We start from the raw sequence: 15,996 nt of genomic DNA, 5'->3' as shown, positions 1-15,996 counted from the left end.
TCGAGCCGTGTCGCCAGCCACGGTATCTATGCATTCTTGCCGCAACTCACCTCATGGATGCCTACAATGGGAGCTAATATTCCTTTATTTCTTCCCAGACGCCCGCCTGCGAACAATGCCGGTATGGCTTATTTTGTACAAATGCTACAAATCTCTAGCAACATCGTCATATACCTGAAAATCTACTCCACTCTCAAGACCCTAGGTCCTTTTCTCTTGGTGGACCTCTTCTTCTTGTGGCCCTTGTCAAACGACACAGCGCTTTGGTGATCGCGGCCAAAGTTGTCGAGATCCTTGACCTTGTAGATCCTAATGATCCAGTTCTCGCTGGTAAAGGCCTCCTCGATGGTGCTGAGCTCGGGGCCCTGTGCGGGGAGACGCGCGTTACGAACACGATCCTGGGCCTGTCCAGCGGGGAACAGTGCGTTGTAGTTGTAGTACGACATCTTGTACCTGGTAACATTGTTAGTGGCTGTTATGGCTGGCTGGAACTAGATCACTTACATCAAGCTGTTCTTCATAGTTTCGGTGGCCTCACCGTCTACGCGGTACTCGCCTCGTGGGGTGAAGAAGTTGCGCTCCTTGACCTCATCAGGCCAGATACCCTCAGCGATCCTGACCATCCAGAGGAACTTGTTGATGTCATCGCCAGAGTAGCCTAGAAGACCACCAAAGACCACCAAAACGTAGTCAACCTCGTGCTGGCGCATGATGGGGTAGCTGACTTCCTCCCTGGAGCTCATAGCCTTACCAACGGTAGCAATGTGCGTGTTGTTCCAGGTGTTGTTGTCGACAAGGGTAGGGCGGTCGGCCATACCGCCAATCTGGTAACCGTAGTCCCACCAAGACATGATCTTAGCGTTCTGGGGGGTGTTCTGCCTAAGCCAGTAGTATGCCTCACGGTAGTCATCGATGATGTGCTGGCTGCCATCAGGAAGCCTTGATGCGAGCACTACAGAGGGCGAAGAGTAGGCGTTGGAAGTGACCCATGTGCAGTGAAGGACGAAGAGCATGAGGTAGATGGCGGAGGCTCCGGCAACGGTAAGCTTGGAGGCGTATGAGTAGATTCCAACGAGCGGGTTGCGCGTAGATCGGAGACCTTCGGGGATCACTGCTGCAGCGGCAACTGAGACAGCATCAGTGCTACCGTTCTCAGTAACAGGCTTGGGAGTCTTGACGTCCAGGTAAGTATCCAGGATCTTGGAGAAGGCCATTGCCGATGCTACGCAGACAATGGGAGTCAGAGTAAGCATGAGACGGACCATGACACCAGCGAAGTAGCTGGCAAGCACAGCGTAGATGACGATGAAGACTTGCTCATCGGTCAAAGTCTGGAAGCACAGGTAGACACCTGCGGGGAAGAGCCAGATCATGAAGTTGAGATCGAAGAAGAAGGCAGGCCACGCGGTAGGCTGATGTTCGGAGACAGAGGCAATGATGGGAATGTGGATCTTGGCATATCCGGTGTCCCAGAGCGAGTAGAAACGGCCGGTCCAGGGCGCGATGACTCCGGAGACGGTCAGAAGCACCAGTCCTCCAACACCGATGACAAAGACACCGAGGACAAGAGCGCGGAGCAGCGTCTGGAACTGCTTGCCGGGAAGTTGTGCGCGAACCCAGTCGACAAAGGCAACCAGCTGGAGGAGGCCAAAGACACCAAGCGCGGACATGTGCTCGCTACTGCGGATAGGCAAGAAACCAACAAAGGGAATCTGCATACTCGCAAGCGTGCCGAGCGCATACCACGATGTGTAGCTGACGTACAACCTCGGGCTGTATCGTCCCATGCAGATCAAGACGAAAACATGCAGAGGCAGCAAATTGGTGATGAAGACGTATCCACCCCACGCTGACACCATGTATCCGTAGAACAGGGCACTCATTGCGCCCCAGAACATTGATCCGTTCTTGACCGCCTTGATCCACAGATAAAAGGTGAAGACCAGCAGGAAGATGGCGATGGCCTCGTTGTCGTAACTTCCCGCAACGGATCGCGAAATGTAACCGGGCGTGATGCCCATGAAGGCTGCGGCGAGCAGACCAGCGGAGGGGGATGGAACCATCTCGGAGGTCAGGAGATAGGTGGCGAGCGCGGTGAGGCCTGAGAAGGCGGGGGCGAGCAGGACACAGATGTTTCGAATGTCAACAGGAAGGCTGATGGCGCGGAGGAAATGGTAGATGACACCGCTGGTGACCATCAGTCCTGGGTAGAGAGTACCACCAGTAACTCGCCCAAGAGGATGCCATGTTCCTGTATCCCAAGTTAGTCAATTGCGTCTCGAGGGTGCTGAGGGGGTGTGCGGCCGGGGTGCGCGTACGGTCGTCGAACCAGTCCCAGAAGCTGTAGAAGCCATTCTGTACTAGGTATTTCGTTGCTCGGAAATTGAACCACGGATCGACTGTGAAGCACAGTCAGTCAATTGCTTTGATACTGTTGCATTGCGGTACTGACACTCGTGGATGATGCTCTCAAAGCGAATCACGGAGAACAGACGGCTGCTTACTGCAGCGGCAGCGATGAGGACCAGGATAATCACTCGAAGCAAGCCTCGAGTGTTGCGGCCAGTCGCCTGCTTGAGGAGCTGCCCGTCATCTGCGGCGGCAGCCATGTTTGCAGGAGAAGATAAAGCAAGGTGAGGTTGTTGGTCGCAAGGCCGCGTCACGGAACTTCTCGAGAGCTATGGTTCATGAGCACACGTTTCCAACTCCACGCCTCGGCATTTGGTTTCGCCGACATGCTTTCACCCACCCCTGCAACGTCATCATCATCGCGGGTGAACAATACCACATGTATTGGGGGTTTTCTTTTCTTTCACTCGATCACCGTGACCGTATTATTATAAGCTTGACCAACTACTGGTTTAGACTATCTAAAGGGTATCTCGATCTTGGTCACCCATGCGCCGTAAGCTACGAACCTCATCCAAAGAAGTCCATCGATTCCATCATGAAAGTCTCATCCTCTTGGAAATTGCAATCAGTGCACAGTGGATGGGGGCAATTGGTACACGCAACGTCAACGATACCACAAGGACTTCCGCAAGAACACTATGATAGTTAGCCAAAGCCGTACTTCCCTAGATGATGGGCGGCTTACACAGTAGCGGTTCATTATAAGCGTAGTTTGCTTGCGCTTTGGCGGTCGCGGGGCATATGTGTCGTCTTCAACTGACCGTTTCCTCTTACTCGCCTTCGCAAAGCCAGGTGGAGGCGGTGGGGATGTCGTCGTCGCATGTATTGGCATCGGCATCGGCGTCAACATACCAGACATGTTGTGTCGACGAAGCTGTGGTTGCGGCTGCGGGGCGTCATCGTCGTCTCCAACAGCATCTACATCACCATCCTTCTCTCTCTCATCTTCATCATCGAAGCGTTCTCTTTTCAACTTCTCTTCAAGCAAGTCCTTTTTCAGTCGGTTCTCCTCAGCACATATCCAATCATCGATGCTTCTCTTCTCCTTCTCGAAGTGATACGCAATATGATCAAACCGCTCATCCCATGCTGCATTGCGCCGTTCTTTGAGCTGCTTTACAACCCCGCATAAACCACACCAGAAAGAGCCTTGGCAGTTCTTTCCAATCTTGCTATTGTCTAAGCGCTTTTGGGATTCCTCGCATGGGGTCTTGTGCTGCGTCTCTAGGTGGTTTCTGAATGCTCCTTCTCGGTGGAGGTGCACACCGCAAACTTCGCCTGTCGGAAGTGTCTCATCGCAACGAAAGGCTTCCTGTTGGAAGTGCTGGCTGTTCTCGTGGCGCTTCCAGTCCGACTTTGCGCCGAATCGTTTGTGGCACTTGGGATATGTGCAGCCATAAGGCCGATCGTGTCGTTTCATGTGTTTGCGCAGATCGCACTCACGAGCGACTGCGAATCCGCAACCGGGGTACGGGCATTTCTTATCATTATGAAGCGTGTCTTTGCTGTTGCGACGCTGTCCTGTATGAGAAGATACTGGGCCTTTGTTCAGAAGCTTCGTTACCATGTCCATTAATACCGCATTCTTCTCCGGCCTCGATTGCTCTTCAGATCTGTCTTCGCATTCGGCCTGGTCCTTGGCTTTCTGTATCATCTCCAACATGATGCTTTCGAGGTCCACAGAGCTCGGTGAGTGTGACTGTCGCTCAGACTTCTTTTTAAGCTCCTTTTGTTGCTCAGCCTTAGTCTGTGGGGCATTGGATAGTGCAGAATGGGACGAAGACTGTTCAAGTTTGAGGCTGTTTCTTCCAGATACGCGAGAAGCCGTCTTGGTGGTAAGCAGAGGCTTCTGTATTGGCTGGGAAGACACTCCCGGTGCGTGATATCGAGAGCGTGAGGACTTTTGCATTTTCTGAATACCAGCATTGTGAGGTGCTGAGGTGCGCCCAGCTCTAGACGGCCGAGACAGTGATTGTATGTTTCCCACAGGGTTGGAACTTGGTCCAGACGAGAATGAATGTCTGGCACTCTGTGGCGGAAGGAAGTCCAGCACGGGCGGCATGGTTATGGTCGGACTGACTGAGAAGGAATTCTCCATCCCTGATACTGCAATATCAATGTCCATTGGTGTAACGCTGGCTTCCTCCATCGGAGTGTCAGCGTTCTTTGGGCGGCATATTGATCTACCAATGTCAGTTTAGCTGGTGCTTTGAGCGGAAAGCAAACGCATTTACCTTTCTATGACATCAAGGACGTTTTCATCTTTGTGCATCCTCTCTACATGCTGCTTGAAGTTGTCTAGACGCGGCCACGTCTTTTCTTTGTTTCTGCAGTTCTCTACTGCACATCTGTAAGATTTCTTGTCGATACCCTTTCGATGTAGACTCCTTTGGTGCCTATCGAGATCATTTGTTGTTGTAAAGCCCTCTATCCGCTTGCAGCCAGGTATCTCACACTTGAAGGGCTTGTCGTGTTTGAGCTTGTGTTTCCTGCCATTATCAGTCAGCATGTGCTCATCTCGCGATGATGTCGCCTACGCACTTAAACTCTGAATTACACTTGAGTATCTCTGAACATTGAGGGCAATGGTACGCTTTCTTTGACTTGCCACTACGACTGCTGACGAGCGATAGCTGATCTGAAGGCATCCGTGACATTGTAGGAGCTTCGCTAGTGACAGACTCGACGTTCATGCCGTCCATATTGGACAGAAAGCCTGCTGGTAGCTCTTGATTGACACAATCGGGGTCATTGCTGACAACGGATCGAGTGTTGTGCGAGAAGTACCCTTCATCAGACGGTGAAGCCTGACTGCCAATATCAGACTTCGGGCCATATGAGAGCCGGAAGTTCGTATTTAGTTGACGTGGCGGGCCGTGAGATCCACTGGATTGGGGATTCCTGAGATTGAATGGACTCCATGCTGGTTCGGGCATTCGGCTCGCATTTGTGTCGTAATAATGAGGTACATAGTTTGGATCGAGAAAAGATGAGTCCCTGGTCAGGTCGAATCCGATGCCACCTTCTACAGGCGAAAAGCCCTGAGAATAAATCATATAATTAGAGTCTCTTAGCTGCTGTGTATTTCTTGCTGTGTTTGCAGACCCCGATGAGATGGGCCTCCGAATGCGTACATCCTGTGCACTCCGTGGCCGTTGAGAGGGTTGCCATGACTCGGCCGGCACAGTATCGATATGCAAGTCAGGTATTCGTCCATTGTACTGATATCTGGTCGAGGGAAGATTGCTATAGGGTTGTGAATAGCTCCCATTTAGGTTTTGGTGAGACATGTTCGCTATCATGGGTCAGCATCTTTCGGGCTGCCCAAGGCATCAACATGTCATCCACACTAATCAACCACGACTGGAACACGAAAGAAGGCACCCGAGTGGCACGAGAAAATTTCCATCAAGCATCAAAAGAAAAATATAAGCTGCCTTTCAAAAGGCAACAGCAATACATACCTCGAACTCAACTTTCAGCCTGCTGCAGGATGATAGCCTGACGCCTGTCCCAAGGAACGCAGTACGCAAACCGTTTCAAACAAAAGGGTGCGCAGGTATGCATTAGTAGATCTCAGCTGCAGTACACCGCCCCAATCTGCTAAGAGTGACAAGCCAGATAGGTGCGTGTAACAGATATGTATGTGAGGTCCTCCGTTTCGTGTCCCTGCGCACGGGCATGCGCTGCCTGGCCGGTGTGAGGATGAGGGAAGGCTCCACGCCAAGACGTCGTCACTTCATCGCATGCGCATGCTCTGGACGACGTGCTTCGGACTCTTTCGATTCGAGGTGAGCAAAATAGGGGTCAGTGGTATGTCGTCATGTCGCTTTTGATACACTATGGTTATCGCAGTCCGATGGCCATGATCGCGATGGTTAGGGCCACTACGCATGTGGGCGGCCTCCCAGTCCTCCTCTCACCGGAGGGGTACCAAGAAGGCAAACGTTGCCCTGTTTACCCTCCTTCATGATTCTGCAAGCTCATTCGTGCTGCCGGTACACCTAGCGAGCCGTTCGTCGAATTACAGATGGAGGACCTCATGTTGCGGGTGGCTGTGCAGAAAAGGTCCTCCATGTGTGTCGGGGATGCAGGAAGCCAATCACCGCTCAGCACCGGATTGCTCCCCGTCGGCGCGATCGATTTAGCACGCCATGCTGATGTGTGTGACTGGGCGCGGGGGTCCGTGTTTTGGAAATGGGACGCAAAGATGCCTTAGGCGGGACTTGTTGCTGTCTGTCGCCGAAGAGAAACGTGTCGTGATAGAGTCGCTCCGGACTCAATGGTCGAGATTCAGAGAGTGGGTCACAGCTTCGGTTGAGAGCTGTGCTCCTCAAAACACATCACTTTGCAAAGAGTGGAAGGTACAAGGAGCATGGTATTGTGCAAATGATGCGCCAATGTCTATCATATCATGCATGCCTGTTGCACCATGAAATGCTGATAATGTAGCCGACCCAATCTGTAAGCGACAGTAGGTGTCTCAACACGTCTAAACCAATTCGCCTCATAACCGTAAACTCATCTTCCGGTGCGCAAGAGTGGATATCGTAGGAAACAAAGGAAAACAAAACAGACATTACGACGTGCTGCGCATCGTGGGCGTTCGACGGAAACTTCCCTCCCTCGCTTGTCGCCCCCTACTGCTGATGCTGGTATTGATAATTGTGTTGCGCGGTCAAGTACGACATGGCGGGGTAGGTGCTGCCCTGCTGATAATGCATAGTGTTGTTGGTGTCAAACCCCATGTTAGGCATCTCAGTCGTCAAGCCCTGTGGCTCTTGTGTGTAGTAGGAAGGAAAAGGTGTAATCGTGGTGTCGACCGGAGAGTCTGTGTACATCGACTGCTGCTGTTGGACAGTACTAACAGGATTCATGCCATATTGCTGTAGTCCGCTTTGTATGTTTCCATTATGATATGGCTGATTTGGAATTTGGAGTCCGTTCGCATAGCCATTGAGTGGCTTCCGAGGAACCTGTAGGCCTGGATAGGTCTGGTTTGTGTGGTACGCAGCATTACTTGCCGCATAGTTAGCATAACTGCTAGTTTGAGTCGATGGTGGTGCCATTTGTGGTGGCGGGTACGTTTGCATTCCCGTGGATCCTGTTTGAGATTTCGATTCTTGAGGGTAGAGACTCCGGGGGTCGATACCAGGCGCATACGTTGCATTAGGGTTGTACCTCGATGGATTGTCCACTGGCGAGCGGCTTGGGGTGATGGATAACTTGCGGCTCTCGGGCAACTCAACCACTGGACTGATAATGCTGTCTGCATTGAGCTGCTTCTGATCCACAAGGGTGAGAATGGGCATGCTGATCTGCTCCATGTGTTTTGCCAGGTGAACGGTCAGTTTCTTCCAGCTGTTGCAGATGTTACCACAGAACCGACAAGGCTCATCCTTCGGCTGTTTGGTGGTGTCACGACGACATCGTTCAACAATGACCCAAATATCATCTGAAACACGTTAGCGATCTGCAAAGTAACTAACATCATCCATCTCACCTTGATCGCCTGTAGTTGGTGCATCTTTGTTAGCGGCTCGGGTACGTTGTCGTGGCTCAGCTATCTTATGCTCACGAACAAGATGTTGCACAAAGTTGTCCTTACGGTAGCATGTGTGGTTGCAATCAGCGATCTGGCATGTCCAATTCTCTAGCTGGCGATGTCGCTCGTTCTCGTGCCGAACCCAGTCTGCCTTACGTTTGAATGACTTGGGTTCACCACAATTGGGAAAGGTGCATGTAAAAGGTTGCACGTCTTCATGTACATGCTTGGTCCAGTCGGATGGCTTGTAGAACTTCTTGACCTTGAAGCACAGGGGGCATTCGAACTCAGCTGGTAAACGTTTGACAGGAGGAAGTGGTACACCAGAAGGGAATGCAGCAGGAGCGACATTTCCTTCCATAGGAGGCTCACCATCATCGTCAGAAGAACCAGGCAAGGTAACCTGGAAGCCGATGAAGGGGGTATCGGCATCCTTAGCCCCTGCTTTCGGAGGAAGCTGCTTTGCTTCGCCACCAAGATCGGTGCAAAACCCTCTTGACGCACAGTTCTTGTGCTGCACGGCGTTGAGATGCTTGACCTTGAATTCCAATAGCCTTTTGTATCTGCGCATCTGTTCTTGGGTGATGCGCTCAACCATAAAGTCGGCTAGACGAGGGTTGAGTTGTCTAGCATGAGCCCTGAAGCCGTCGTACGTGGGAATAATAGGGTCCGTGCGGACCGTGAGATCCATACTGACGGGGTCTTGATCGTCGTCGTCGTCATCTCCTGCTGGGCTTGGCTGTGCAGATGGCTTCGTCGCCTCTGTATCTGCAAGCGGTGAGGCTAGCATGGGCATAGGTGGGCCTCCATGCTGTGTCATCAGCTCAGCCAGTCCTGGCGACCGACCGATATCACTCCTACTTCGGCTGCGTTTGATAACGTTCCTGGGACCTTTATACCATGGTCCAGCAGCCGCAGATAAACCCATAGAACTACGCGGCTCTGCTTCTTTGCTGTGATTGCTCAGGTTCGTATCAACTCGAGGCGACTTCGGACGACCCCAGCTACCTATGCGCTTTGGCTTTTCGATGATCGGCTCTTTGGACTTGTCCGAAGCTGTGTCGGACTGTTGTACAGGTATGCTACCTTTACGTTTAAGCAGCAGATTGCTTGGTGTACGTTTGGGCAAAATATTTTCTAAGAAACTGGGACGACGTTGTCGCTCTTTGCTCTTCCTCGGCTCAGGTTCAATAACCTTGATGACACCTGGAGCTGCACGGATACTACCAATGTCAGATTCGCTGAGACGCCGTGAACCAACCGTAGCTGCAAGTGAAGCTTGTTCGACGTCCTTCGATCGCACCAAGAAGCGCATCATTGCAGCATTCGATGTGGGCGGCTGGTATCGAGCCGAAGTATTTGGAGGATGGGGTTGCGAGGGTCCATCTACCCATGGTTTTATAACAGCACCATCCTTTGATATAGATTCTTGCGTGAGGGGAAAGTACGAATTCTCGACGTGGCTCGCATTGACGTCGATCGCAGCGGGTGGAGATTCGGGTTCTGCCGATTCATCGTCATCGTAGTCGTAGTCACCGTAATCGCTCCGTTCGTCAATATACACGCCAGGCCCAGGTATACCCGAGTCGTCTATACGATCGAAGTCGGTACGAACACCCAGTCCGAAGCTATTTGGGAGGGCCCGCCGTTGAACGTCGTTATGACTCTTTGCTCGACGTCTACCCGTGATTGGCTTGAGCAGATTGTTTGATGGTCCCACATCGCCTGCTTCGCTGCCAACTTCACTCTTTGTGAGCCACTCTTGTACTTCCAGCTTCTTCTCGTTCTTCGATCGTTGTTCTGCAATCTCCTCTATGCTGGGAATCCACGCGTCGCCCATCCGACGTCGATCGTCCGGATTAATGCCGCTCTGCCCAGAATCCCCTGTCAGCAACCATGAACCGTCGTCATTGCGTTCAGGTCCGCGGACGACTGGTCGCACGTGTACGTGCTCCTGCGAGTCCCCTTCCTCATCAGAGGTTTCGTTATGGGCGTAAGGTGATAAGTGATTGCCAGAACGGCGGCTGCTAAAGCTCTGCCTGCTGGCAGGCATGCTGTTGTCGGAACGTGAAGGTGAGTCTTCTCTACTGTAATTCTCTACACGCACAATGGGGCTTGTCAGATGTCGTGTGAGAGGCCGAGGGTTTGCCATTGATAGATCTCCGGAACTGTTCGTCAGGGCTGGGCTATGAGTTTGCTTGATTGGAGTTGCTTGATGTAGATGAGTGCCGTGATTTGGTGGCGTTGACATATTTCCATTGTACTGCATGGAGGGGAACGCTGAGCTCTCATCGCCAAGTGCTGGACTAGAATTGTTTGTCGCACTTGGAGACAGCAATTGATGGTGTGGGTTTAGTGAAGTATTACTGAGGGGAACGCTCGGCTGGGCGTTGTATGTATTGAGAGACCCTGAGGTCAGGGCTGATATGTCGACATGCTCCTGGAACGCAGGAAAATTGCTGGTTGAACTGTTCTCAGCAAACGTTAGGCCGGAGAACTCATCGAGGACCTGTCCGTTAAAGTTCGGGGTAGCGTAGGTGCTTGGATCGTGATAGTTTGGATCGCTCATATAGCCAGCTTCTGGACTGATGTGATCGATCGAATGCGAGGGTGAGATATTCTGGCCGTTTCCGTAGTAGGATCCTGGAGAGAAACCGTAATTTTGAGATTGGCTGTAGACGTTCGGTGGGGGATATGACATATCCGGATTTAAGGAAGAGTCGAGAGAGGATCCAACGTTTGGAGTGAAGATGGAGTCTTGCCCAGGGGTGCTGGACGAGGGATGCGATACCATGGACCCATCGTAAACCATGGATGCCGGTTCTGCAGAGTACGTAAATGTGCCTTGCGCATCTGGCATTAGGAAATTGCCGGTAGAAGGCGCGAGTTGATAACCGCTAGCCTGCACATAGTGAGGGTGGCGCGGCTGACGCCGAGGGTCCTGGTAGGGCTGTGTTTGCGTATCAACTGCTTGCATGGTTGTTCCGATTATACCGAACGGCCTTGTGGCTGAGTCGACGGTAGATCAGATCGCACCGATTGATAGATGGTTGCGACAAGCAGCGAGTGTGGAATGGTAACGTGACTGTGACCCACACTGCTTAGGGCGGCATAGTGCTGCCTGAAGGTTACTGCTGTTGTTTATGCGAAAGTCAGAAGGCCAAAGGGAGGGGCAAAAGTATCGCAGCGCGTCGACACACGCAGCAAGATTGGCGGAGAGACGAAACGAAAGAGAGATATCGCGGTGCGGCTGAAAGCGAAAGACGACAGGCCGCTGCAGCTTGAAGCTGGATAGCGATCTGCCTCGCCCAGGACGGAAGTTTGGAGCCGTTGAGGCTAGAGGCAATGCCGGCACTCTACGATGTTGACAGCTTCAGAGTGGGTCGCGAGCGAAATCGGGTGACGGCGCGCGCGAGCAACAGAAAAACAGCGTGAAGTTCTCGGTTGGTTGGTAGAAACAGCGTGGAATTCAATGTCGACGGTGGAGCCAGCCGCAGCAAAGAGCGAAAGTCGAGGCACCGGTCAAGGCTGATTTCCCCCAAGATCTCCAGAATGGTAAGGCCGGGGTAGAGGGATGCACGCCAAGCAGATGCTGTTCACGTTTTCGAAACAATGTGGGCGCAGGCTGCGCAGATGTCCAGGAGGTTGTGAGAAAGAGCAGATCGACAGAAAACAAGCGCGACGGCGCGATGGCAGCTGTGAGCTTGACTGGCGTCTCGAGGCAGATTTGCAGATGCGTGACACGTTCTTGGCAGGCTTGATACAAACGGCACAGCCTCAGTTGCTATACAGAAGCGGGAGCAGGGGGCTGAACACGGGGCGAGCGGGTGGCTATGCTTCGAGGCCATACCCTCATGGCGAACTCGATCTGCTGTTTATGATGCTTGTAGTAACTCCTGCCATCTAATCCGATCGAGGCTGTCATGTCAGAACGCGCTCAACGCTCGAAACATGTAGCCAGCCTTTGTCGCGCACCCGCGTAGGCTGGCGCTTAGCAGTTTAGCAGCCGAATGCTGATGCTATATAAAGATAGGCCAAGCCTGCAATTGCTCTTCATCTGTCATGCGTGCCAGTTAAACAGCAGCATGCTAGTAATTGGGCCCTCGTCATGGAAGTCACAGGCCGCCTTATGCAGCTGTTCTTTTCTGCCCATTTATGACCGTCGCGATGTGACGACATGGCATGGAATGCCTTGCATGATCAGCCACGTCTAGAGATGAAGCTTTTCTAGCCACGTCGCAAGCGGATAAGGTAGTGGCTGGCCCCAGTTTCATAGAGCGAAGCCGGATAGTCTCCCGGACGGTTGTGGGGCTCGCGGAAATATGGCGAAGGAGCACATCGACCTGCTGTCTTCAGCGCACACTACCTTAACTTAGTCTAGATTTGAGGATATATGCTGTCACATCGCCGCGGGCGAGTACTATGACGGAAATAGCAGGATCGCTACACCTCGGCGAGATATAAGGTGCAACGATGCGCCCATAGGTTGTGATATATAGCTTCGGGTGCTGCATACCGTGATGTACGCTGTAGCCACAAGCGACACGGTAATGGTCTGATTGTACTGGCCGTGAAACGTGTTGCTGGTGTTGGATATGCAAGGCCTCGCCTAACAAACGCACCATCAATGGGATTTCTCGAAATGCAGTCAAATGGAGCACCGAGAGTGCTATGTGATGTAGCCTATGTGGAAGACTCGAACCAAGATGTTGGTATCACGGCTTCATCAACTACTACCAGAGTATGCAAGGTACCCGTGATGAAGGGTCTTGTGCAGGTGTTGTGCCGATCCAGGGCTGGCGATCGCAAAAGTTGACGTCACTGCAGGTCTCCTACACCCGTTCAATACCATCGTGAGGTTGGGCATACTGTCGCAGGGTATATGTACCACGCCTGGTGGGTGCATACATGTCCAGCTCAGATGCTCGTGGTGGAAGCGCTGGGCCTAGGGTGGTAGCAAGGCACTCTGAAACCAAGGGGACAACGTCCCGCGAGCCTTGAGAATTTTTCCGAAGCAAGCCCACGAGCTCTGGACGCGTTGTTGAGTTGGATATAGAGCGTGTCTGATTGATGAGGCTCTCGAGGAGGCTAACCATTTCCATACCGCGATCTAGCCGTGCGTGCAACCGTAACCGGTGCGCGTCTTGGAACGGCAGTGACGCTTCGGTGGAGCGGAGACTAACAACAGCTAAGCATCCACTGTTTCTGCAGCACCGCTGTTCGCGAAAATGGAACGAGAAGTGCTTCAAAGTGCTTCTCTCCCTCTTTCTTTTCCACTTGCATCTTGCGATTTACCTCCCCATTGTCGCTTCCTACCTTCCCCGCTCCAGCGTCTTCGAACTTCTGCGCGTCACTGGTCGCATTCGCATGTGACAGCATCACCAGACTGATACAGCACCACCCAAGCAGCACAGACAAGACTGCAGACCATTGGCGAGTTGCACAATACTCTGTTGCAACCGTCTACAAAGCACAGGCTCTTGTAAAGAGACAAAAGCACCAGAAAAGCACAAAAGCCTTGTAAACATCCTAGGCCTATCGATTACGGCGTCTTCCCTAGTCGACTTTACGAATCTGCCAAAAACCAGTACACTCGTCGTATCCTTGCGTGAATACCGAAACCGCTCTCAGTCTTCCACACCATACTCCTGAATACCTTCCCCGCACTGCAGCCATGCCTGGACTCAACCAAGTCATCCCACGGCCCGATTCGAGGGAGCTCCTCCCACCGCTACTCGCTTGCCTCTCAACAGCGAGTGCTTCTAAAGAGGTTCCCCCAGGGCTTCTGCCCCTCCTTTCGCCTATTCTCCGCCAACGTGTACAGCTCTTGTCTTCGAACGAGTGGTTGTCGCTGTTGTGCTGGGACCGAGAAGTCGCCTCACGACTGCCGCAGATCGTCGAAAAGATAAACGTCGAGCCCCATCCGGCCTCTGGAGAGATTGAAGTGGAGGAACCAGATCAAATACTATACCGGCGATCAGACCCTGAGACGCTCCACTCAAAATTGGTGCTTGGCGAATATGGAATCATACCAACGTACCTCTGGTGCACCGGCGGCGAAGGTGGAAGCCGCTGGCTGTTAGCCGAGCTGAGAGGAACAGACGACGCTGAAGATGGCACGGAATGGTTCGAGAACATGCCCGCTGCCGACGAGGCTGGCTTCAGGCGAAAGTCTGTCCCAGTCAAGAGCAACGGCGTCACAGTCCAGACAGCAGTCGCTCAGGCTGAACCTGCTGCAGAGGAGGCAGTAGAAGAAGAGGACGACGGCTCATACTGGGCTGCATATGATCAGACGCCCGGACGAACACCACAGCCCAGGCGCTCTCCAGCCCCGATTGCCAGCAGCCGAACGCAAATCGGACCAACACAGTCAGAGCTCGAATACTTTGAACGCTATGCTTCTGAAGTGCAGCCAGCTCTTGACGCGCACGACCCGGATGAAGAGAACGCCGCGGCTGGCGAGTCGACTCTCAATGGCAACGCTCTCGATTATACCCGCGAGCCGCAGATGGAACCTCTCGACACGACGAATCTGGGGCCGAATGGTTACGACTCGTCCATGCCGCCAGCATATACGAATAGTCTTATGAATGGTAGTGGCGTTCACGGTAATGATAGCGCGGTACATCTTGAGTCCATCGAGCAGGACCCCAGCGCCGCTGCGAATGCAATGAACCATCCACGACCCTCGTCGTCGGCGTCGACCAATTCAATCGAGAGGCTGGAGCGAAAGGCCGAGCACTACAGTCAAGCGGAGCTTGCGATCAAACAACACATCAGCACTGACATCAAGAGCCTATTCCGGTTAGCGAGGGCATCGGGCATAGACAGGGAAGAGTTTGAGAGGATTATTCAAAGAGAATTGGAGGTATTGCCCATGCTCGAGCAAGAGATGTCTTAAATTGGATCATGTAGCAGGACCATATTGGATATGAGGATGATGATCCAGAGGTCGTTCTTGAGCATTTGTTGGCGTTTAGTACAGCCTAGCCATCGCATAGTATTTTTAGATGGTGGAAACAGCAATCGTTTCAAGTAAAGACCTTTGGTGTCCTCCCCTCACTAAACCATTGTGATGCTTTTGCTATCTCGCGAGTGCAATATGGCCAATGTCAAGCCGTAGACACCTGAACGCCTTGGTCTGGATCTCATCTTGACCTTGTATCCCACAAGTGTATGGCCTTCTTATCTCCTCCTCTGTGCATCCCCGCTCGCAAACTTGGCACCGCTCGCCTTGAGCTGTTGCAGGATATCCACGGCATTGGAGCTGTTCAGGTTCATGGTCTGGTCCATGCCCGCACTTCCCCGACCAATTTCCTCAACCACGTTATTAGGGTCCGCAGCACCAACAACAGGCACTTCAGAAGCGAGCCATTGCTGGAAGGGCTTTGCGACAAAGTAGCCATCCGAGGTGAACCACCGGGTCATAGGCGCGCGGATGTGGATCGTTTGCTTGGGATTGGAGTTGTAGGGGGCGGATGTGAAGACAACGTCGCATTCGTAGATGGGGATGTGCTTCTTCGTCGACGACGATATCCTCACCTTGATATTGTCAGAATGGTGCCCACGCAAAGATGTATGCGAATGAAGCTTGTAGACGTACCTTGCCTGTCTTGCCCTCTCCCTCATATACAACTCCCTTCTCCACGAACCATAGCCAATAACTGAAAGCTCCGTTTAACAGGAAATATGCCACTACGGCGGGCAGGGTATAGGGCTTGCTGGCTTCCCAGCCGAATTTCCAGTCGTAGTAGAAAAGGGCGCCGGCGATGGTGACGGCTGTGTAGCCGAGGACTAACCGCACATCGGTCTGCGTGTGAAGTTGCTTGAACTTGAGGCTGTTGAGGTAGTTGGGGAGCGCGTCATCGGTCGTGTTCTTGAGGTCTGAGGGTGCATGTTAGATCCAAGTCGTACAGGCGCGCCGCTGGATGGGTAGCAGCGACGGGTATGCAGCACATACCGGCAAGGGAGTGGACTGCGATTTTCTGGGTTGCAGACATGTTGAGGTTGTGATTGTGCCTTGGCTAGAGTTGTCGCGC

The 15,996-nt window shown here is 52.6% G+C and overlaps 3 protein-coding genes across 3 annotated transcripts; 1 reads left to right on the top strand and 2 right to left on the bottom strand.

The window, feature by feature from the left end:
* Positions 1-182: 182 nt before the first annotated feature.
* Positions 183-10,934, bottom strand: GT037_006902 (c2h2 finger domain-containing protein; the record flags this gene model as incomplete). The annotated part of the gene is made up of 10 exons (XM_038931949.1): positions 183-453; positions 505-2,251; positions 2,319-2,399; positions 2,453-2,678; positions 3,098-4,595; positions 4,647-4,901; positions 4,954-5,707; positions 6,374-6,387; positions 7,057-7,867; positions 7,916-10,934. 10 exons carry the CDS (start codon positions 10,932-10,934, stop codon positions 183-185), a joined length of 8,676 nt encoding a protein of 2,891 aa, XP_038785421.1.
* Positions 10,935-13,631: 2,697 nt separating this feature from the next.
* On the top strand, positions 13,632-14,858 carry GT037_006901 (uncharacterized protein; the record flags this gene model as incomplete). The annotated part of the gene is made up of 1 exon (XM_038931948.1): positions 13,632-14,858. One exon carries the CDS (start codon positions 13,632-13,634, stop codon positions 14,856-14,858), a length of 1,227 nt encoding a protein of 408 aa, XP_038785420.1.
* Positions 14,859-15,142: 284 nt separating this feature from the next.
* On the bottom strand, positions 15,143-15,957 carry GT037_006900 (signal peptidase complex; the record flags this gene model as incomplete). Its single annotated transcript, XM_038931947.1, has 3 exons — positions 15,143-15,499; positions 15,561-15,841; positions 15,918-15,957. 3 exons carry the CDS (start codon positions 15,955-15,957, stop codon positions 15,143-15,145), a joined length of 678 nt encoding a protein of 225 aa, XP_038785419.1.
* Between the last annotated feature and the right edge of the window lie 39 nt (positions 15,958-15,996).

The sequence above is a fragment of the Alternaria burnsii genome (genome assembly GCF_013036055.1).
Source record: "Alternaria burnsii strain CBS107.38 chromosome Unknown 731, whole genome shotgun sequence".
NCBI classification, from domain to species: domain Eukaryota; kingdom Fungi; phylum Ascomycota; class Dothideomycetes; order Pleosporales; family Pleosporaceae; genus Alternaria; species Alternaria burnsii.
This window is presented reverse-complemented; position numbering and strand designations above follow the sequence as displayed.